This window comes from Hylobates moloch, unplaced genomic scaffold (assembly GCF_009828535.3).
Source record: "Hylobates moloch isolate HMO894 unplaced genomic scaffold, HMol_V3 SCAFFOLD_23, whole genome shotgun sequence".
Lineage (NCBI taxonomy): Eukaryota > Metazoa > Chordata > Mammalia > Primates > Hylobatidae > Hylobates > Hylobates moloch.
In genome coordinates this window covers 16,677,109-16,699,997 of record NW_026652298.1, presented here as the reverse complement: position 1 = coordinate 16,699,997, position 22,889 = coordinate 16,677,109, and the positions used below count along the sequence as shown (strand labels likewise).

Here is a 22,889-nt window from a genome sequence, read left to right as displayed (position 1 = left end):
CTTAATTGGCCTTAGGTCTGGGTATGTCTTTAAGTTCCACATGTGACTCAAATGCACAGCCAGGCTTTAGAACCTACAGGGCAGTAATTCTCCAACGGTAGAGTGTATCAGAGATCACCTGGAAAATGTGTTAGACCACAGAGTGCTGGGCACCACCCCCCACAGTTACTTACTTAGTAGATCTGGGTTGAGCCTCAGAGTTTGTATTGCTAACTAGTCTGTGGCGGTGGCGACGGATGCTGCTGCTCATCTGGGAATCACTTTAATAACCACTATACTCCTGTACGTCATGATGAACCATGAAATGTTTTACATTAGGTAAAAGACATAATTAAGTTCATGTCTTTCAAAAAAATGAGCTTCAATGTCTGAGAGAGATTTGATGGAGGTGGAGCCCAGGAAGTGCCAAAGCAGGCTCCCAGTTCTCTGTCACTGCAACATCCTGGAACCAGTGGCTGTGGCACTGGGGAGGGGGGTCAGGTATAAAACACTTTTCAGAGGGAAAGCGGGAGAGAGGGTGTAACAGAAAATGATACTGAGATTTCTAGTTTGAGTGACAAGGTGGATGATGTTGCTAATAACAGAGAATAAACAGAAATTGGACAAAATAAATTTGGTACTGGGTAACGGCTGGATTTGAGGTGCTGGTAGGACACAATCAGATGGAGAGACGATTAGTAAACAGACACCCGCATCTGTGTTCAGGAGAAATGTTCAGACCCAAGATAAAGCTGTGGGAAAAATCAGCACATGCATGAAAGAGAGGACCTTGGTAAAACAGTTTATGCCACAATTAAGTGTGACAAAGAATGTGATCCAAGGGATTCCAATAGTTAAAATGGCAGAAGCAAAAGGAGCCAATAAGAACAGAAATACAGAAGCAAGCACCATAGGAAGCAAGAGAAGACTACTCAAGAAATTGGAGATGGTTCCTGGTGTCAAATACTGCAGGGTGCTCAGGCTCAATTTTTTTTTTCTTTCCCAGAAAGAGGTCATTGGATTAGATTAGGCCACTGGGCAATCAAGGTGCATCTCCCACAGTGGAGCAGTAGAGTGGGATGGTGTCATGCCTGAGTACATCACCAATTAATCATGGGCAATGTTACACCTGGACTAGTTTCCCAGGACTACTACAGTAGGAATTCCTGGCTCTGTTTTGCCAAGACATGTAATAAAGATAATAAATAACAAGATCTACATTTGGTTATTAATTTAAATTATAATTTCAAAAATTAAAAAACTTCAAATATTATAATAGCTAATCATTTCATAGTATGATTTTAAAAACTTAAAACTGCTAGCAAGTGGAAAAATGTGTGAGATAATGCCTAAGGGAGTGCTTAGCTTTTATATTTTATGACATATAGTCACAGCAAAACAAAATTTTGACCTTTCCCCTATAGGCTAGCAGATTTATCATTTTGGAATCCTAATGGAGAACAATGTTTCTTAGGCCATTTTTTATTTACTTTTTTTTTCTAAAAGATAAAGACGACAAACTTCTGCTAAATAGTTTTGTAATATTTTACATCAATTAACTCAACTCCCCACCAATGACGTTTTTATTCAGCAATGCATGTCATAAAAAACACTCCAAAGCCAGGTGTGGTGGTTCATGCCTGTAATCTCAGCACTTTGGGAGGCTGAGGTCAGTGGATCACTTGAGCCCAGGAGGTTCAAGACCAGCCTGGGTAACATGGAGAAACCCTGTCTCTACAAAAAATACAAATAAGTTGGCCAGGCATGGTGGTACATGCCTGTAGTTCTCAGTTACTAAGGAGGCTGAGGTGGGAGGATCACCTGAGCCTGTGGAGTTCAAGGCTGCAGGGAGCCATGATCATGCCATTGCACTCCAGCTTAGATGACAGAGCAAAACTCTCTCTAAAAAGGAACAACAACAACAAAAAAACCATTCCAATCTTCATTCAGATGGTCCACTAACCTCCAGCAGACATATACGTTTCTAGGTGGATGTTAGGAAAAGATAGTAGCATATGCCCATCACTACCATGGGGCTGACTAAGGACAAATTAGACCGAGGGGATAAGTTTAGTACTGCTACTAATATTGGAAAACACTACACATAAATCTGTTTAACGGTTTTAGACTGAGGCAGATGGTGAGGGTGAAAGCAATATGCACATGAATTTTTCTGGTGAAACGTTTAAAATCCATAGGAAAAGAACTGCTCACCTTTAAAATAATTTTTTAAAATCTGACTCTAACACATGATCATGGCAGAGGATCTGCAAAATACATTAAAGTATAAAAATGAAATTGATAATCCTAATGTAATATTGTAGTGTCTTTATTTTTTGGCAGTGTATACATGTATATACAAATATACTTTCAAATTAGATCATAAACCATACTCAGTTTTATGTCCTGCTCTTTATAATTAGGTTATAATTACAATATTCCTATGCTATTAAATATTTTTCAAAAATGTGATTTTTAAATGGCTACAAATTATTCCATTATACAGATGGACTACAATTTAACCATCAATCTTCTTAGTATTTAATGCTTAGGGTGTTTCCAATTTTGTACTACTACAAATTAATGCTGCAATTAACATCTTAAAATATACATTTGAGTACTTTTCTGATTATTTCCTTAAATTATATTTCATAAAATGCAATAATAGTTCAAGTGATGTGAACTATTTTTAGGGCTCTTGACATAAAGTATCAAGCTGCTTTCTAAAACCATTGTAAATTTACATTAGTGTAGTGAAAATATTCATTTCAGTATACCATCATCAGAAATGAATATTACCATGTTTGCTGTTTAATATTTGCAAATCAGGTGAAAACTGATGTCTCATCATTTTGATGTACATTTATTTGATTAATAAGAGGTTGAACTTTTCATCTGTTTATCTGTCATTTCTATTTCTTTTCTGAGATGTCCGTTCATGTCCTTTGCCTATTTATTTAGTGGGGTAGTATTTTCATACGTTCATTAAAAAAAGCTCTTCGTGACTTAACAATATTGATCTTCTGCCCGTTATACTTCTTGTAGATATGTCCTAAGTTATTTGTTAGTGTATTAATTTTGTTTACAGTATTTTTTAACTTACAGAATTTTAAATTTCTAATATCAATCTTTTCCTTTTAGTGATTTCTTCTGCTTTTTCATACTCAGAAATTATTTCTCCATCCTAAATATATTAAATGTTCAACTATACATTAATTTTACTTTTTGGCATTTAATTTTTACAGGTAATTTAAAAGCCATATGAATCATTTTAGTATATATATAGTATGAAAGAAGCTCACCTTAAGTATTTTTCATATACTTTTCCCAGTATCATTTGTTGATTAAACTATTTCCTTTGCAGGGGTTTGTGATGCTTTCTTCAACATATCTTCATCCATTCCTTCCTGTTCTTATTCATATATGAATGCTTGGATTGTCACTTTCTGATATGTGTTAATCTCACACAGGTCAGGTCCAACTCACTGATTTGGCTAATTGTATCTACTGAGTTTTCTAGATGTACCCTGGGGTCATTACATCAAGTTACCACTGTAAGCATTTGTCATCTTTACGGCCCCCAGTTATCTTCTAAGCAACCTCCCTACGTAAGAGGAATTTCCCATATCGTGAGCTGGGTCCTGCCTCTGCAGGGCTGATGCCACCACCCACTTTTCCAACTTTCCTTGCAGTTAGAATATAGACTAGGCTTTTTTTGAGTTTTTAAGCTAAACTCAACTTTGGCTTGAAACAATACAATAATAAGAAGACCTGCCAAAGAAATCAATTTTGATGACAAAAGTAGCAGTAGAGGCATTCCTTTTGGGGAGCATCAGTGTCAAAAGTTTCTGCAACCCAGAGGTCAGGAGCAGCAGGAGCTGGATCTGGACCTGCTCTGGCACAGTGCCATGGTGTGGGCTGGGTGTTCTTCTAGGGTATTTGGCCTCCAACACTCACTCTCTGGTACTAATACTAATTCTGTGAGCTACCTAACATACTTTAATAATTCCTCCCCTGCTTAAACCAGACAGAGTGCATTCAGTGTTTGCAATAAACAGTTAAACACACATATACATACTCATGAAAAGTCTAATTGAAAGTACATCAGAACTATAATTTGGGGAAAATAACAATATTTAGCCTTTTCTCCAATGAACAGGACATACCTTTCCATTATTCGTAACAGTTTAGTTTTCAAATAAAGTCTTGCTGTGTTTTCATAGCAATCCCTTTCAAGTCTTCTGGTTATTTCAAAGCATGATATTTTCTGCCCTTTTGGAGGGTGGGCAGTGGGGGTGGGGTTATGGGAAAAGGGCATGGAATACTGTCACAGAATATCACTCCTTTCTCCCACTATCATTTCTTACTTGTCATAGTTGGTAATATACAACAGCATTAACCTCTATATATCCATCTTGTATACAACCTACTTCATTATTAATTTTAGAACTTATTCACTGAATTCTCTTGGATTTTCTGGATTCTTTATGTCATATGAATATAACAAATTTTACCATCTTTGAATTATACATTTTGTTTCCATTTTATATGTTATCTGACTGCAAAGAATGTGTAGAATAAAGTGTTAAATTAATGGGGAAAGATTTTAACAGAATGCTTCTGGTTTTTCACTAAAGTAAGACATTGGCCATTAGTCTAAATTAGATTTAGATGTCTTTCTACATTATGGACTTCTCAATTCATTCTCATTTTCTAAATAATTTTTAGCAGAAATGGATGTTTAATTTTATCAAGGGCTTTTTCAATGTCTATTCAGATGAACATATGACACACTGCTATGATGTATTAACAGTGTTTATAATATTAAACTAATCAGCACTCTTAGAATCCCAAAAATTCACAGTAAATAATTCTTACACTGTTCTACCAACTTTTAACATTTATATTTCAAAGTAAAGTTGGTAATTTTTTTATTCCTTGCTGGATGGTTACTTTTTTTTTTTTTCAGTAACATAAAAGGAAAGAATTGCTTTTCATGCTAGTAAGTTTAATTCTGAAATGTTTAAAAAACACACATGCATGCATATTTTAATTAATGAGTTGAGAAGAAATACAGTATTTATTCTTATTTCCTCCCCCATGCCTCAAAGTAAGTTAAGGAACTTTGCACATGTGTGCTTCTGTCACCCTTGTCTCTGATCTTAGTTAATTTGAGTTCTAGATCTATATTGCTATTAGCGAATTATCATTTATACTACATTTTAAAGCATCTTTTTAAACTTTCATTTTCCTATCAATATTATAGTACTTTTATAACTCATCTTTCCAATTTAAGTTCATTTTAATTTTTCAGTCATCTTCTGTAAATTCTTTTTTTTTTTTTTTTTTTTTTGAGATGGAGTCTCACGCTGTCGCCCAGGCTGGAGTGCAGCAGCACGATCTCGGCTCACTGCAACCTTCGCCTCCTGGGTTCAAGCAATTCTTCTGCCTCAGTCTCCTGGGTAGCTGGGACTACAGATGCATGCCACCACACCTGGCTAATTTTTGTATTTTTAGTAGAGACGGGGTTTTGCCATATTGGTCAGGCTGGTCTTGAATTCCTGATCTCAGGTGATACACCCACCTTGGCCTTCCAAAGTGCTGGGATTACAGGCATGAGCCACGGCGCCCAGCCATCTTCTGTATATCTTTAAGTGACTTTTCCAGGAAAGATCCATGGATTGTTATTTTGTGTGTTCTTGAATATATGATTTTATCTATCTACCTACCTCCCTCCCTACCTATCCACATCTTCTTAGCAAATAGAGTTCTCTGGCCATTACATCATTATCTAGCAGTGAAAGGTATGACTGAGGTCAGCATGCATTTTATTCCTTTGTTAGCAATTATTTTATTTTATTTCCTGTTCAGATAGTTTCAGTTGTTTGTAGGTCTTTTGCCTTCATTGCTTAAAAATTTAAAAGCCACAAGACTATCTCTAGAGCAGAGTTTTGTTTGTTTCCACTATTTGTACCAATTTTACTGTTAACTGACTTATCAAAGTCTTCAATGATAGTATTTTTGATCATTGACTTTGTTCCATTAATCTGGCTCCCCCACCAAAAAGGCATATTATTACAGATTAATAAATGAATCCCCAATTTATCTGATGTGGGATGTTTAATACTGGAAAGTATAGTTTCTTAAATTTCCTACAGAAAGATAATACTGTTGGGAGGGCAATGGATGGCTCTGATCAGCACAAAATGCGGCTTCTTTGTGGTGCAGGGTTGGGTGGTGACTGCCAGATATTCTGATTGTGGGGACAGGTATAAAGTCTCTGATGTCAGGGTATGCAGTCCAGGAAGGTGAAATCCACCTTCTGTCTCCTGCCTGTCTCGCTATCATACTGTTTCTATGGTCTAGCCACGAGCTGATTACTGACACAAGATTTTGTGTTGCCACAGGTAACAGCATTCATTCCTACTCAAGATGTGAATGATCATTGGTATGTTCTTAGTTTCCAGTATTATAGCAGTTTTACAAATAAGGGGTGGTGGCAGATGTTATGGGTATTTTAATAAAAAGCAGAATGCATGATTAGCTGTCAAACATAAACTCACAAGTCAACTGCTCATTCTGAAGTAAATAAAGGTCAGCAACTTATATTTAGATACTGTAACTTCTACCCTGCTAGTAAAGACAATTTCAGGAAATGAATGGTAAGTAGGATTCAGGTTAGATAGGCACACTGCACTCATGACAGAAATAGTTAAAGCCCACATCACTAGAAGAAATGAACATCCCTCATTTTTGTCAACAATAAGAAAAGTAGGATGAAATAAACAGCTTCACAGAACCACTGACAGGGCAGACTGATACTGCTTATGTTAAATGTGTTGTCAGAGGAGGTATGTACATCTCTTGATGTTAAAAGTCCGTCTATGTCTCCAGAGAAGGGAGAAAAATTTGCATTTGGTCCTTCTCTTTTGGAAATCAAAACTGTCAAATGAAATGATAAGCTTAAAACCCACATTTCCTACTGAAATAATGGCATAAGAGCACCAAATGTGAATCAATTCACCTATTTTTTTTTCTTTCAATTTCAAGGATGCTGGAATGTGTGCATTCCCAAGCCAAATTACTGATCCCACAAAGAAGTGGGCTTTTTACCAATTAAGGAACTTGTTTCATTTCCTGCATTTGGCCTATTTAAGATGATTTGCATCTCTAAACACTGAAGTAGGCCATGTTCTTTTGCTGAGGAACACACACACACATACACACACACACTTTCTCTCAAAGCCTTCAAAACTACGTTCATTCCTTCAGACACTGGCCGGTCACTCTGGTAACTATTGCAGGACTTCCAGTACATTCCCACATGTGCAAAAATAGGCTTTAGGCCTAATTTTTCCAGCGTAGAGATATAACTACCACAAACTGGGATGTGTTGCTTCTCCAGATAAACAAGGGGATACCTGGCCTTCAAAGTTCCTGGGAGGCACGGTCCACAGGACAACCTGTTTTCCTCTCAAAATTCCTTCTAAAGGGCACATCCATCCTCACATGCTGATGAAATGCGGAGTGCATATCCAGAACATGCTGAGGGTCACTCGGGCATGCCCTTACATCTTATGTCTGTTGGGCCCAACCAGCTAACCCATTCTTTTCTCTTTAATATTTTAGATGCTGAGAGTGTCATTTGTCATCAGAGCTGGAATACTAAAAGCATGACTCCTATGGAGAACACAGGCAGGTATAAATTAATCCTGAGAACACAGGGTGAAAGAAAATCTTCTTTAAAGCCAAAGAACTAGAAATATGAAGGTACAGCCTTAGAAGGAATATTTTAAAATTATATATATATATATCCAATCTCCTCCTTTAATAGAAAAGGAAATTAAAGCCAAGGTAAGAGAACTGTTCAAAGTCATATTTGATTTTTAGCAGACCATGATAAAACTTTAAGAAAATTAACCTGAAATATAACTTCTTTATATCTAAGGATAAAAGATGAGCAGAGTCCATGTAATTAAATGCCAGTCTCTCTGTTCATCAACATCTGACACCTTAATACATGGACCACTTTAGAATGCTCATGCTTTGGGGACGTCCTTAGGTGTACGTGTATCAGTGACTCTCCACCAACGAGAAGGGTGTCAGCAGGAGGGTCAGCAGAATACTTAGGAAATGCATGGTTTTTATTACAATGATTAGGAAGTTTTCCTCTCTCAGCCCACGTGTTTCTCAGGTGGGTGCCATCTCCTGCTGACTATTCTTGACCTGATTTAGTTGCATGAGACCTGTTAGCTTACTATTACCTTGCTTATCTCGACTACTGTTTTAATGTACCACAGCAATATAGTTCATTCCTAAAATAATACTAGAATTTTTTCTATGCTTAAAACATCCCATAAATGATAAATATCACAACAAAATGACTGTAAACAAAAAAATGCCTGTATTTCGTTTTGGAAAAGTGAGGTTTCTTCCCACCCCACCACCACTATCTATTTAAGTGGGGGACCCAAGTTCTTTGACAGATAGTATGGTTAGGCTGTGTCCCCACCCAAAATCTCATTTTGAATTGTACTTTCTATAATCCCCACGTGTTGTGGGAGGGACCCAGGGGAAAGTGACTGGATCATGGAGATGGTTTCTCCCATTCTATTCTCGTGATAGGGAGTGAGTCTCACAAGATCTGATGGCCTTATGTCATCTGGCATTTCCCCTGCTTGCTCTCACTCTTTCCTGCCGCCCTGTGAATAAGGTACCTTTCTTCCCCTTCACCTTCCGCCATGATTGTAAGTTTCCTGAGGCCTTCCCAGCCATGCAGAACTGTGAGTCAATTAAACCTCTCCTTTATAAATTACCCAGTCTCGAGAATTTCTTCATAGCAGCATGAGAACAGACTAATATAACAGAATAGGACAGATGAAACATAAATGAAGAAAATCATTCATCTAAACACTGTGTTCAGGACCCAGAGAGAAGAGTGAATCAAGGCTCACTCTGGAGATGTCCCAGGTCTTTCCTGATTCTTCTAGAAGGCATCTTCAGGGATAGATTCCAGGGCCTCACTGGGAGGGGTGCAAGATGCAGAGATCTGGGGAGCAGAGCTCCAGAGCTGGCTCAGATACCAGCAAGTCACAGCATCCTGGACACTAGATGCACTGGGTCTCCGTTTCCTAGAATGGTTTCAAGCCTGTGTATGTGTCCGTGTGTGTACACCGATTCTTCAGCTCAAGCAAAAGATTACTCCTTAGTCCAGAATGGGACAGGTTGAGCTTCTCTGGTTGAATGAAGCAAAGGTGGGGTAGGGGCTGTGAATCCCACTACCAGATCACCCTTGCCACTCCTTATCACTGAAGCAGCCTCTCTGGAACTGCCATGGTTCTGATCTACTGGAGTTGATTTTTTTTTAAATGCCATTAATTTCCCAAATCAGCTCTAAACCAGAGTAACTATACCAGCAAAGGGACCTCCGAAGGTTGGTATACCAAAATGAAAACATCACAGACTACTGCAAGTGTGTCCCAGCAGAGACTTGGTTACATGGATGACACATGCCTTTGTCAATAATCCACTTGGAGATGGCAATAAGCCTGTGTCCTAATTTGCTTTGTATTTACACACTATGATGTCGTATCATTTCTAGCTACAAATTTCTAGCTATAAATTCAGATTGGTTGTAATAATCCTCTGGTAGTTTCTTAAAACTTGACACTGTTGTTGTACTTTATAATACTGAAAATACTTTTCCATTTGAACAATCATATGAGGTTCCAAGAGCAAGTCTGACCACTTCCATTTGATAGATGAGGAGGTTGAGACCCAGAGAGTGAACTGCCCAAAGTAGAATTGCTGCTAACTGGGAGGGCTAGGTAAAGACCAGATCTTTTACCCTGAGGTCCAGTGTTTATTATGTATACCATTTAGCATATCATTGTCAGCCATCTCAAAATCAAAAGGGTTCGGGTAGCAGAATTTCTGAGCTACATAGTAGATGGAGGTTTCTACACCCAAGTATAGTCCTCAATGTCTGGCAGGAACAAAAGTGTGACAGGCTCTGTAGCCTCCTGCAATAGTTCCTCCCTCATTCATCTCACTGACATCATCAGGTCATCATTATGTCACTGGGTACAAAGTTCCTGGAAGTTTAACACAACTGGCTATTGTTTCAGCTAGGGAGAACATATTGGAGAGGTACTTAGATATGTGTAAAGTTATCTTGGTGCCTATACAACACATTCTTGATGCTTATTAAATGTCATTTGCAGCAAGCATTAAAGAGCATTTCCTGTGGATACAATCTCTGGCTTCTGGGGCCTCAAAAATCTAAGTAAAGAAATAATGGAAAGCCTAACAACACAAATACAAGACAATAAAAGGCCAACACCTGAAAGAACATTTTTCTTGGTTTAAGCTGAGAAACTAATCAGAGTTGATCACAAAGATTCATGAATAATGCTATTCACCACAGCATTACTTATAAGGACAAAAATACTGGGAACAGCCAGAATGTCCATTGGGGGAGGCAGTTATGGCACTTTCATAAAATAGAATATTTTGTATATTTTGAAACTATTAGGGGAAAAAAGATATTTAATGACATATAAAAACAGTCAAAACATAACGCTAAAAGAAAATGATATAGACATAAAATTATATTTGTGATCATACATTTATACATGTATATACAAATGTATATAAATAAATCATGTTTATATAGAGAAATTTATGTAAGGATGTTATAAATATTATAGTAGATATATAAAATGCACAGACATACATTCAAATGTTAAATAGTTAATTCTGAGTAATGGATAAGAATACAGATGATTTATATTTATTTATTTCTATTTTCTTTTACCTATATGTTTCTTTTAAGGGGGACGATATAGATGATTTTTCAATTCTTCTTTGTTCTTATATTTTCCAAGTTTTCTACACTGAATATATACAGCTTTTGTAAATAGAAGTTTTTAAACATATTTTTAAAAACATCTAAAATAGTTCAGACTTTTTTCAAGCAAAATTCATCTCTCCCCTCTAAAACTATATGACTGTTCTTGTATTTATACATTCTAAATTGTATCCACCTCTCTCCTCCCTTGACTAGGGAAAGCAAAATATGCTACCAACTCCAGTGAGAGTGTTGATGGGCTCCTCCCCCCGAGGCTTGAACCCTCTAAACTTCTGGGTTACCACAGTGTGTGCACACCTGAACACTTCATGACAAGCTCTGCAATTACCCACTGTTACTCCAAACGTGAAAGCTTAGAACTTGAAAGCCTGCAGTTTACATGGCTTTTGTAGAGAAGTACTCATACATTGCTGTAGTCAGTTTTTAAAATCTGCATTAAAGCATCATAAAGCTGAAGCTGCAATTATGCCAGAATGAATAAGTTCAAAGATACAGATATCATTCCTGTACATGATATTTAAACGTGCCAAAAAAAGAAAATGCTTTTTACATATATACTTGATTTTAAGATACAGACTTTTAAACTTCCCTTACTGGTTGCCTGATGGGTGCAGGCCACTGTGGCTGTGTTGAGCATTCAGCCTTCTGTCTATGGCACTGGGCACTTAATGAAGACAGCTGGCTGATCCCCACGCTAACAGAGCCCCTGCCTCAAGTCCTTTTGTCTCTGTGGAACAGTTAGTTTGCCTGTGATACAAATCCACACTCTCTCACCAGCTAATGACTGGAGGAAGACAGTCTCTATTGACATACAGCTGAGGATTTCTAACTCAAATTCAGAGATAAACCTGAGAGTAAACTGCTGACGAGCAAGCTAGGAGCAGAAAAGCCAAAGCCACAGAAATCACTGTGATGGTCACTGAAACTGTCCCGTCAGAGACTACCATGTTCTCAAAACCACAAGAGTGAGAGGTGACTAGTAAGAATTTTAAATACACCTTTTACTTTCTAGGTGGTCACTGATCATATTTTAGAACAAAAGCAACCCTGGACACAAGGCAATTTCTCATTTTCAACTAGTAGATGAGAAAATTATTTTTCCCAGTTTGAATATATAAACTTTTAGGGATTTAGAATATATACACTAATACATTGTTATTTATACTATTTATTAATTTAGACGTTTTAAGCAATAAAATATGTAATTATATGCTGCACCAGATTTAAATCTGAAAATGTCGAATACAAAAATGGCCAAAGTAGACAAACCAATTATTTTAATTTCCAATTGTATTTTTTGACAAAATTTGATATTAAAAAGATTATTCTCAGTAACTTTCAAGAAGTTGACTATTTTGAGACTCTAGTTTTTCAAGAGTTCTTCTGCTCTCTAAAATTTATAAGAATCTCTTCTCACAGAAAAAGTAACCTCCAGAATTCCCAATGGCGATTTTCTGTCAAAAATAGAAAGTTTTAGATATCCTTGTTTTAGGTGAAGCACTGCCCTGTTTGGCTGCTTTTTGGACTTGGCAGGTTGTATATCAGTCTCACCTTGGCAACTAAACTATGGAAGAGTTTGAAAGGCAACAGCCTCCATTCAGCTTAGCAATGGTTGAAATGGATTATATTATGGACAAGGCAAATGAAAGATTTCCTAAAACTACTTTCAAAATAAAGTAATTAAGATAATGTATGATGTACGGGGCTTTGTGGTACTTCAGTATTAAGGAAGACTCCCTCTTTTGGGGGAAAGTAATCCTTTACTTGCATTAGGGCACATGCTGCATTTTTGGTCCTAAGAGTCAAATGAGTCTTTGGCCATTTATCTATAAACAATTATTTATTCTTTCATTCAGTGAACATCTGTGAAGCACCTGATAGGGCTGGCTGACTTGATGTTAAGATGGACGCCTCCCTCATTGTGGGCACCCGTCTGCTCTTGGATTCTATGGCACTGCATTCTCCACCTTCCCTCCTGCCTCTCAGGTTTCTGCTTCTCAGTCTCCTGCTGGCCATGTGTCCTCTCAGGACCTTAAAATGTTAGCATTGTAGAGCCAGGCTTTGGCTTCTTCTCACTCCAACTCTCCCTTCAATGATTTCCTCCCCTCTCACGGTTTTAAATACCATCAGTGAATTAATGGCTTCCAACTGACATCGCCAACACAGAGGCAACCTCTGAGTTTCAGACCTATGTAACAACAACTGCCTATTTACATCACTTGAATGTCTCATGAGCAAGTTGGCCCAATATGCAGCAAAGTGAACTCTTAAGTATGACCTCTGATTCATTTTTCTTGTTTCTTCCATCTTCAGAAACGTCCCGTCCAGTCTTCCATATTCTCAGCAAGCTGGAAGTCACCTTTGATCAACTCTCTCTCACCCCACATCCAATCTTTCCTTAAGGACTGTCAATTCTAACATGGAAAATATGTAATTAATATCCAGCTGGGACTTCAGCAACCAACCCTAGCTAAACAAAGTCCCCAGTGGATACATAAACACAACAAAAATGCTGCAAAATTTTGATTGAAAAGCAAAATTAAACAGAATGAAAAACCTGCCCTATGGGTGGCTGCCCAGGATGACCCATGTTCTTACAAAAAAAAAAAAAAGTTGCTACCGCGTTTGTTAACATGGGGGAGCTTTAAAATTAAAAGTAGGCATCAGTTTCCAACAGCTTTAATTTATAATAAAGGAGAGAATAAAAATCTAAATCAAAGGCCATTCAGATTAAATTCTCTTACACCCAGAGATTAGGGAAATATGAACAATGCATTGAATTATTACTAGGAATAGATTATACATCAACATTACAGACTTCTTAAAGGGCCAAAATGATAAATGAAGGGCACAGGGCAGATGGATCTGCATAAAGGAATTAACAAAGACTGATGATGTTGCTATATACACCCGATTATTGCCTCGACACAAAGCAATACCCCAGACTAGGAAAACACACTGACTGACGTCAGTCCATCTGATTTTATCATTCTTTTCCTTGAGCAGGAAGGGCTAGATGTGTCATTACTTAAGTAACAATTGGCAATTACACAAAGGCTAAGGACAAAAAAAAAAAGTGAGTACAGCATGGAACATAAAGATGGTATTCTCTGTAATGCTGAGAAACTTATTAATGAAATGACTTGAAATCACAGAATAGATGCACTGTGAAATGATATAGCTTGGACATACACACTGTAAGAAATCTGATCCTGGGGCTCAGTGAAAAAGGTTTTAATAAAATTAGATGATTCCAAGGTGATGCTCTACCCATGGCTGACTAAAGGAATCACCTGGATAAAGCTTAGCCACATGATTTGCCTATTTTACCAACATAAAATGACACTCTACAAAGACGACAGCAAGGTGCTCTAAATTGAAGATAAGGTTTTACAAGTTGATTTTGTTGAGCCTGACATATTTTTTTTTTTAAAAAGGAAATGTATGATGTCAGAAATCCCTTTGAAAAAACAAAAAAGTTAGTATTATTTTAAAGAAACAGTGGTTATGTGGGGCACCAGGAAACTTAATTCCTATTAAGGCTAACAATTAATCTGTTATGACTCTGTGAGCACCTAATTTTCCTTTGTCCTATTCCCCAAATTTAAAGACGCAAGGGAACTATTTGTCTTGTACTATCATGTCTATGCAGCCAAAGGAGGTCATTGCCTTGCTGAATGAACATTTTTATTAAAGATCTATAAAGCAGGTTCAAACATTTGGGAAATAATATTTCAAGCATGGAAAATCTGCTGAAGGCTTTTGAATGAAAGTCACAAAATAAACACAACAAAGGCAATATTTCACTCAGGGTCATGTCTCCAGCCTCACCTTTCTATTTTTGAGACAGTCTCGCTGTGTCGCCCAGGCTGGAGTGCAGTGGCATGATCTCGGCTCACTGCAGCCTCCGCCTCCTGGGTTCAAGCGATTCTCCTGCCTCAGCTTCCTGAGTAGCTGGGAATACAGGTGTGTGCCACCACGCTCAGCTAATTTTTGTATTTTTAGTAAAGATGGTTTCACCATGTTGGCCAGGATGGTCTGGATCTCCCAACCTCGTGATCCACCCGCCTTAGCCTCCCAAAGTGCTGGGATTACAGGCGTGAGCCACCGCGCCCAGCCCAGCCTCATCTTATAAAGAGAATTCTTTCACTGGCACCTAAAGATCATTCATCTCTAATGACTAAATTGTTCTCACCAGCAAACTAAAATTCGTAAGTAATAGCCTCTCCTTTGAGCACTGCATGAAAATCTGATGGTACCACAAATACCTGAGCAGAAAGGTGTGTGTATAAGTCAACTCCAGGAGTCTGGGGAGGTGGAAAAAACTGTTGTAATGCCCATTTGGCTTACAGACTTCCTTCCCTTGTAGGCTCACCAATACGGTTTAGAAAGAATTCAGATTTTTTTTTTTTTTGCCCAAGAACTTGCTCACTGCTTAGGAAAACCGTCACCCTATACTGACAGACTAAGAGTATGAAAAGGTAAAGACACGCATCACTGATGCTGAACTTGTCAAGCAGAAAGAGGGAGGGGAAGCAATGAGATCAGAGCAGGAGATGCTGAGAGCAAGACCAGTCTTGTTAAAAAAGCAAAACTCTGTACAACTATACATAACAACAAACAGGGAAGAAATCAGAAAAAAAAAACTGACAGATTGGACCACACACACGTGCACAAAATGAAAAATAATAACTTCTACTAGTAAAAAAAAAAAAAAAAACAACTCACTGTTATAAAAAGGGAAATGGCAAATTGAAAAAGGATACTGGTGAGATTATAAAAGATTAATATCAGTTCTCACTTCTTATAAGCCAATAAAATAAAAGTTAAACAAAAGAGAGGGACCAAAGATAAAAATAAAGGTAAATAATAAAAGGAGATACAAATGGTTAATGAGTATGGAAAATGTCTAAATCCCATAGAAATAAAATATGTACATTACAAATACTAAGATATTATGTTTGGCTTGTATTGATGGACTCTTCAACACTGTACTATTCGGTGGTGATAAGGGGGGAATAAAAGTTTCAGCACAGGCATTTCAGTCACATGTTCAGATGGACACACACACACACACACACACACACACACACACACACACACAGAGCACATACAGGAAAAAAGACTGAAGAGATACAATAAACTGGTAATAGGGGTTATCTCCGAGTAATGGGTTGATAGAGGATTTATATTTCCTAGGTGATTTCTCGTATTTCTTACAAACTATTAGCTTTACTGTTATAGTCAGAAACTCATGCTTCTAAAGCAAACAAGCCTTGAAGATTAGAGTCATGACAACATAGCCTATAAACTCTCTTGAAATTTTTTTTTTTTTTTTTTTTTTTTTTTGAGACAGAGTCTCGCTCTGTCGCCCAGGCTGGAGTGCAGTGGCGCAATCTCGGCTCGCTGCAAGCTCCGCCTCCCGGGTTCACGCCATTCTCCTGCCTCAGCCTCTCCAAGTAGCTGGGACTACAGGCGCCCGCCACCAGTCATATGCATATTAGTAAACAGGTAAGTGCTTGGTTGGCATTATGTGCCAAAATTTCAGGTTTTACTAAATTCGTTACGGCCCAACTACACATCTTCCAAGGTTAAAGTCCTGGGGCTGTAGAATATTACAAAGTTTCATGCTGATATCAAGGATGGCACTGGGTTATAATAGTGATACTCTCTACTTTGGGAGGCCGAGGCGGGTGGATCACGAGGTCAGGAGATCAAGACCATCCTGGGTAACACGGTGAAACCCCGTCTCTGCTAAAAATACAAAAAATTAGCCAGGCGTGGTGGCGGGCGCCTGTAGTCCCAGTTAAAAAATGTACATGATGTCATATAGTTTCTCCTTGGAAATCCTCTAAGTTTCAAGCAGAGTTTTATTTGTTAAGTCAAAGCCCCATGGGTGGTTGTGGGGTGGGAGGAAGAGCAGATAATGAAGTGATGTGCGTTACAATGTTCATGTGATTCATTTTGAAGAGTGGGATTTGGGATGTTTTGTTTTGTTGCCCAAACACCATGTGCCCACCGGAAACAAGCAGAACACAGCTGCATAAATACAGTGGTGACTAACCCTTAAGAAATGAAGTCTCTTTGTAATCTAAATCTATATATACACAGAGACAGAGATTTAGGGATATTTCCTATCTTTAATAACTCTTAAAATTGCCCAACAGAAAGTGAAACTCCTTTCCATCCTTCCTTACAGAAACCCTTTTAAAAATACATCAAAGTAGCCACCTGCAAATTCACAGTAAAACAACTTTTGAAGACACAGAAAATAGGTATTTTGGCCAACAGGGTTACATTTGCTACCTAAGCACTTTAACAGCCTGGAGTCACTGTGTCTCAGTTTTTATCTCCTCTTCCTCTGTGGCTCATCCTCTTAAGTATCACTCTTAGAGCTCCTTCTTTTACTCATTTAAATCAAAATACAATATGAAGTGTTACTGTGGTAGGCAGAATTCTAACCATGGTCTCCTCAAAATTCCAGTCCCCTAGTTATTCAATAAAAAATGAATACTACCATGAAGAGATTTTTTTAGCTGTAATTGTCCCAAGTCAGCTGACCTTCAAGTATAGAGACTATCTGAGTGGGGCCTCACCCAACCAAGTGAGCCTTTTAAAAGCAAGAGTTTTCTCTGGTTGATGGAAGGAGGAGCAGTCAGATTTGAAGTGTGAGAATGACCGTATGTGCCTCTGCCGGCTACAAGACCGCAGAGGGCAGCCAGCTTCTAGGAGCTGAAAAGCAGCTCCTTGCTGATAGCCAGCCTGAAGCAGGGAACTCAGTCCTACAAAGGCAATGACCTAAATCTGTCCACACCTGCATGGGCTTGGAAGTGAGTTCTTTCCCAGCCTCCAGGTAAGAGCCTAGCTCAACCAACACTTTGATTTTGGCCTCATAATACCCTGAGCAGAGAACCCAGGCGAGCCTGCCCAGATTTCTGCCCTGAAGAACTGTAAGATTAATAAATGCATGTTGTTTAAAACAGTAAATTATGAGTAATTTGTTATTCGGCAATAGAAAACTACTGCAGATATTATATTGTTTTCTTATGGGTTTTATTTTTAGAGCCTTCTTTTTATTAGAAAGGCACTATGTGCTAATTTCCTTACTTTCTTATTCCCTAAACAATTAACAGTTTCTCCTTTCCTTTTCCACAAATTTCTATGACTATGCATGAATATACAAGCGTGCTTTCATCTGTGTATACACACTCTAAAACACAGATGCACATGAAATAACAACATGCAATGTTTTCACCTAACAATGTATCTTGTGTATCCTTCCAATACCAGCACATAAAAGCCCACCTTGTTCTTTGTAACAACTATGTAATGCTGGGTTATACCCCAGAATCATTATTTACTTAACTAGTCCATTACTGAAGAAAAATTTAAATAAAAAACTGGTACCTTTCCATTTGCTAGGTACAAAAGCCATGCTATACTTATAATTTTCTGTTATTTTAAGAGACTATCAGTAAGATAAATTCCTTTACATTAATTTGCTGGGCAAAAGGGTAAACATATTTGAAATATTCACCAATACTGAAAACCACTAACCAAAATGGTTACACTAATTCACATCAACCCTTAGATCATGGGAAAGGGACCGCTTTCCCATATCTTTGCTATCACTGAATTTTATCAATTAAAAAAGGTTTTTGACCCCATGCTAGGTGAATGATACTATCTCCTTCACCCATGGTGGAGTTCAGTGGCACCATTATAGCTCACTGCAGCCTAGACCTCCCCAGCTCAGGCGATCCTCCCACCTCAGCCTCCTGAGTAGCTGGGACCACAGGCATGTGCCACCATGCCTGGGTAATTTTTAGAAATTTTGTAGAGATGAGGTCTCACTATGTCATCTAGGCTCAAACTCCTGGGCTCAGGCAATCCTCCTGCCTCAGTCTCCCACAGTGCTGCAATCACAAGTGTGACCACTGTGCCTGGGCACTTTTTTTTTTATAATTGCAATGACATATCATTTCATGTTTTGTTGGCTATTTTTTCCTTATGTCATGCTATTTGCACCTTTTGCCCATTTTTCTATTGGTGCATTCACCATTTCATATCAATTTACACAATTTCTTCATGTAAACTGGCAATCAGTCATGGGCACAAACATTTTTCATACTTTGATTTCTTTTGAGTTTGTTTTTGATACAGAAATTTTCATTGTAAGAGAGGTACACTAGTCTTTTCCCTTTGGGACTTCTGGATTATTTTTCATGCTTAGAATCTTCCTGGACATAAGAGCCTGTGATTTTCTATGCCTTCTTTTCTTTTCTTCCCTTTTTTTTTTTTTTTTTTTTTAATGAGACTGTCCTATTCACTGTTCTTTTAGCAATCTCTGGCTCCCCACAAACACTATTTTGTGAAGATGTGCTCCAGACCACTGTGTATGCCAATATCTCTTTCTCCCCAGAGCACTGCTAACACCCCTACACAAATTAATGTCCCCATCTCTACTGATACATTTGATAGGTACAAACGATGTGTCCGTGATGACTGGCGGGGCTCATGTAATCCCCACCTAAGAAAAGTAGAAAGTGCAACTTTATCTTTTAGGTTAATAAGTGCTGAGAGATGGAGGTTTTTCCTTCTTGTTTTGACGAAGATGCCTAGAAAACCTCGCCTGGCACTCTGTGTCCAATGCAGGATAGAGAACGTAGCAACAGAAAGGGTGAGGCAAAAGGCACGGCTGGTGAAGAGGCACTGCATGTTATCAGGATGTGAGGCCTCGTCCTGCATCGTATTCACATGTTTTTCTTCTTTTTATACAGAAATAGGAATCTACCAGATAGTAATAAATGCCACTTCTCACAGAAAGTCTGACAGGCTTCCACTGCCTCTGAGAGAACAACAACATGTTGGCTCCATAACATAAAGAAAAACAGTGCTGGGTGTGGTGCGGTGGCTCATGCCTATGATCCCAGCACTTTGGGTGGCTGAGGCGGGAGGAATGCTTGAGCACAGGAGTTTGAGACCAGCCTGGCCAACAGGGCGAAATCTTCTCTCTACTAAAAATACAAAACAAACAAACAAAAAAAATTAGCCAGGCATGGTAGCATGGCCTATAATGCCAGCTACTCGGGAGGCTGAGGCACAAGAATCTCTTGAACCTGGGAGGCAGAAGTTAAAGTTAGCTGAGATCGTGCCACTGCACTCCAGCCTGGGCAACAGAGGTAGATTTTGTCTCAAAAACAAAAACAAAACACTCTTAGAACCTGAATGACAGGCTTCCCTCTGCCCATTCCTCTGATTAAATTCTAAATTAATGTTGAAGGAGAAAGAACTTAAGCTAAGTCTATGAAAGAAAAGAAAAATAATTAAAAGGATCACTGAAGTCTTAACCACATGTTCTGTCTTCTCAATATCAGAAGTGAAGAAAATCACAGCTATAAAAGACGAATCAACAGGCACATAAATGATGGTGAAATTGCTATAAATACTATAAAGAGGAGCGAGATTAAAATATTTAAATCACAGAATTATATACTAAAAAACAGAATCCACCATTCACTTAGCATCTAGCATACACTGCTGTGCACTGTGCTGGGTGCTAGAGTAATGTCCCAAGTAAGGTATCTGGCACTGTCTGACCCTCTGTAGGATTTTAATGACAGTGGTGTAATATCAATCTCAAAAACAGAAATGGTAGTAATAAAAGTAATGAAGTAATGTATCCTCATCACGTAGCCTTGGCAATATAATGTTACCACTGCTTACACCCGTTCCCTAATTATATCCCTCTCATGCCCTCTCAGAGGTAACTACTATCATGAAATCAGTCTTTAACATTACCATGTTTTGCTTTAGGCTCTTATATTATAAAAATACACAAAATATAATACAGTGAATATACAGAATATAATATTATAGGATATATAATATATATCATGTACACATATAGATCCCTAAACAAAATATTGTATGTAGCATGTTAACTTTATATGAAAGGCTTACATAATATTCTTTTGTGACTCGCTTTTGCTGTCCAACAATATATTTGAGTTTCATCCACACAAATCTGAGTAGTGTTCACTTGTTTTCTATGTGCACAGTGTGTTTTGGATATAACTATGCCACAATTCATTTATCCATTTTCCAAGCGATAGATCGTTAGGTTACTTCAAATGTTTAGCTATTACAGATGATGCTGCTATGAGTGGTCTAGAACTTGTCTTCATCTGTGTAAGAGCTTCTCCAACTCTAAGGTTTTACCTGGGAGAGGCCTTTCTAGATGTTAGTAGTCTTTTTACAGTGTCATAATTTTATCTATCTTTTACCTTTTTACTTTACCATCTTCAATCCCTTTAATTATTTCTACAGAGAAAATAAAATTTCACTCCAAAGGAGCAACTACTTTTCTCTCCATTCTTCTCCCCAGTAATATAACAGACAACTCCCAGTCTCAACTTGAAAGGCCCCTTGAGCCTAAGAACTGCTTTCTGGGGAGAGTGGTAGCCCTGCATTTAAGGTCAAGATCATCTGAGAACACATGAGTATCAAATTAGAGTTTTCACAAGAGTACAGTGAAGTAGGGCTAAGAGCTCATTCTTCTGACCTTTATCCTTCACAATCCTAAAGATACCTTCCTATAACACAGATCCTCCTCAAAACCCTTGAAAGGGCTTCAAAGTCAAACTTCCTCCCACTTCCTGACCTTCCTCTGCCTTTCCATCCTTATGTTCTCTTAATGAAGTACACACATCCCACACTCTAGCCATACACTGAGAATTCCCTTTCTCTCACTCCATCTCTACCAGCCAACAAAGTCTTGCTCATCTTTCAACATCTTGGGCAAATGGCTCCTTTAAACTCTTCCAGACTTTCTTTATTGGAATTAACCCTTCTCTTCTTTGCATCGCCATGGATAGAACTTTGAAAAAAAAAAAAAAACCCAGCATATAAAGCAGTTTTCATTGTCTAGTTTTTACAGTACTGCTCTAGCCTTCCTTATAATTCTATAAAGTACTTGAGGCCAAAGGCTTTCTCTTAAATCTTCCTTGTCCCTAAAATGACCATCACAATATATAAGACAAGTTCAATTTTAGGGAGAAATATGCTGAACAGTTCTTAACATTAGTACTTTTCATATGAGTTATCATGTTTACATTTCCCAAGGATATTCCTAACATGGAAACCATGTGTCGTATCATCCAGGCATTTAGAAATGGAGAAAGAAATAATTAAAAAGGGACCCCATATAAAAAGGAATTCTGTATTTTAGAGTCCAAACACTTAAACAGGGAGGATAAGATTTGGGCTAACATATCGCAAAGAACAACTTAGGGATAAAACAACAGGAAAACAAAGATAACATGTGAAGACATACCGAATATCAAAATGCATTAATTATTTCAAAAAACCAACAAATAAAGAAATAAAACAAAACTCAAGAAATGGTAACCAATTACCTGCATGAGCAGAGAGAGGTGAGTGTGGTCGAGGCAATGCTGGTGACTGTCCATTGCCTATTAAGCTTTTCCGGTTGCTTGTTCGGCAACTATCAAAAGGAAAGAAAAAACAAAGTTTAAAAAGAATATAGCATCAATAATGTTCAAGCATGTTCCAGGTAGACATGGACCAGGTTGAGAAACCTATCTGCTCATGTTATTGTTAAAATTATTACAATTATGCATTCACTAATATTTGAGGGGTGGCTGCCTCTTGAACATTAGAAAATATTATGTATTCATATAGCACAACACCATCAATATTCCTCACCACCAGTGGAGCAATAATCAAATGCCTTCTTCCAGCGCTTGACTGCAGATATGTAACATGCCATACACACAAGTGATAAATTAAGGATTCAAATCAGCAAACCACAGGTAGCATCTTTGTTGACACAAAATTTCTAATACAAAATTACACGCAATGAAGCGCAATGACATTAATCTTATAATGATGCACTAATTAAAAATCTAATTATTTAGACAAATTTCTTATTTGTGTCTTTTGTCAATAGAATAGCTGATGCCTAAGATAAATGTATCTCACCATTCATTCATTTTTTCATCTTGTATATGGCATTCAC

At 37.9% G+C, this 22,889-nt stretch overlaps 1 protein-coding gene across 6 annotated transcripts in view; it reads right to left on the bottom strand.

The window, feature by feature from the left end:
* The window catches only part of MAST4 (microtubule associated serine/threonine kinase family member 4), a 583,079-nt gene that overhangs the window by 92,203 nt on the left and 467,987 nt on the right, over positions 1–22,889 (bottom strand). For all 6 annotated transcript variants that reach the window (XM_032145417.2, XM_058433847.1, XM_058433846.1 and 3 more), the window contains one exon: positions 22,267–22,355. In XM_032145417.2, the coding sequence (XP_032001308.1) occupies positions 22,267–22,355 (89 nt within the window). The remainder of the gene's footprint in view (positions 1–22,266; positions 22,356–22,889) is intronic.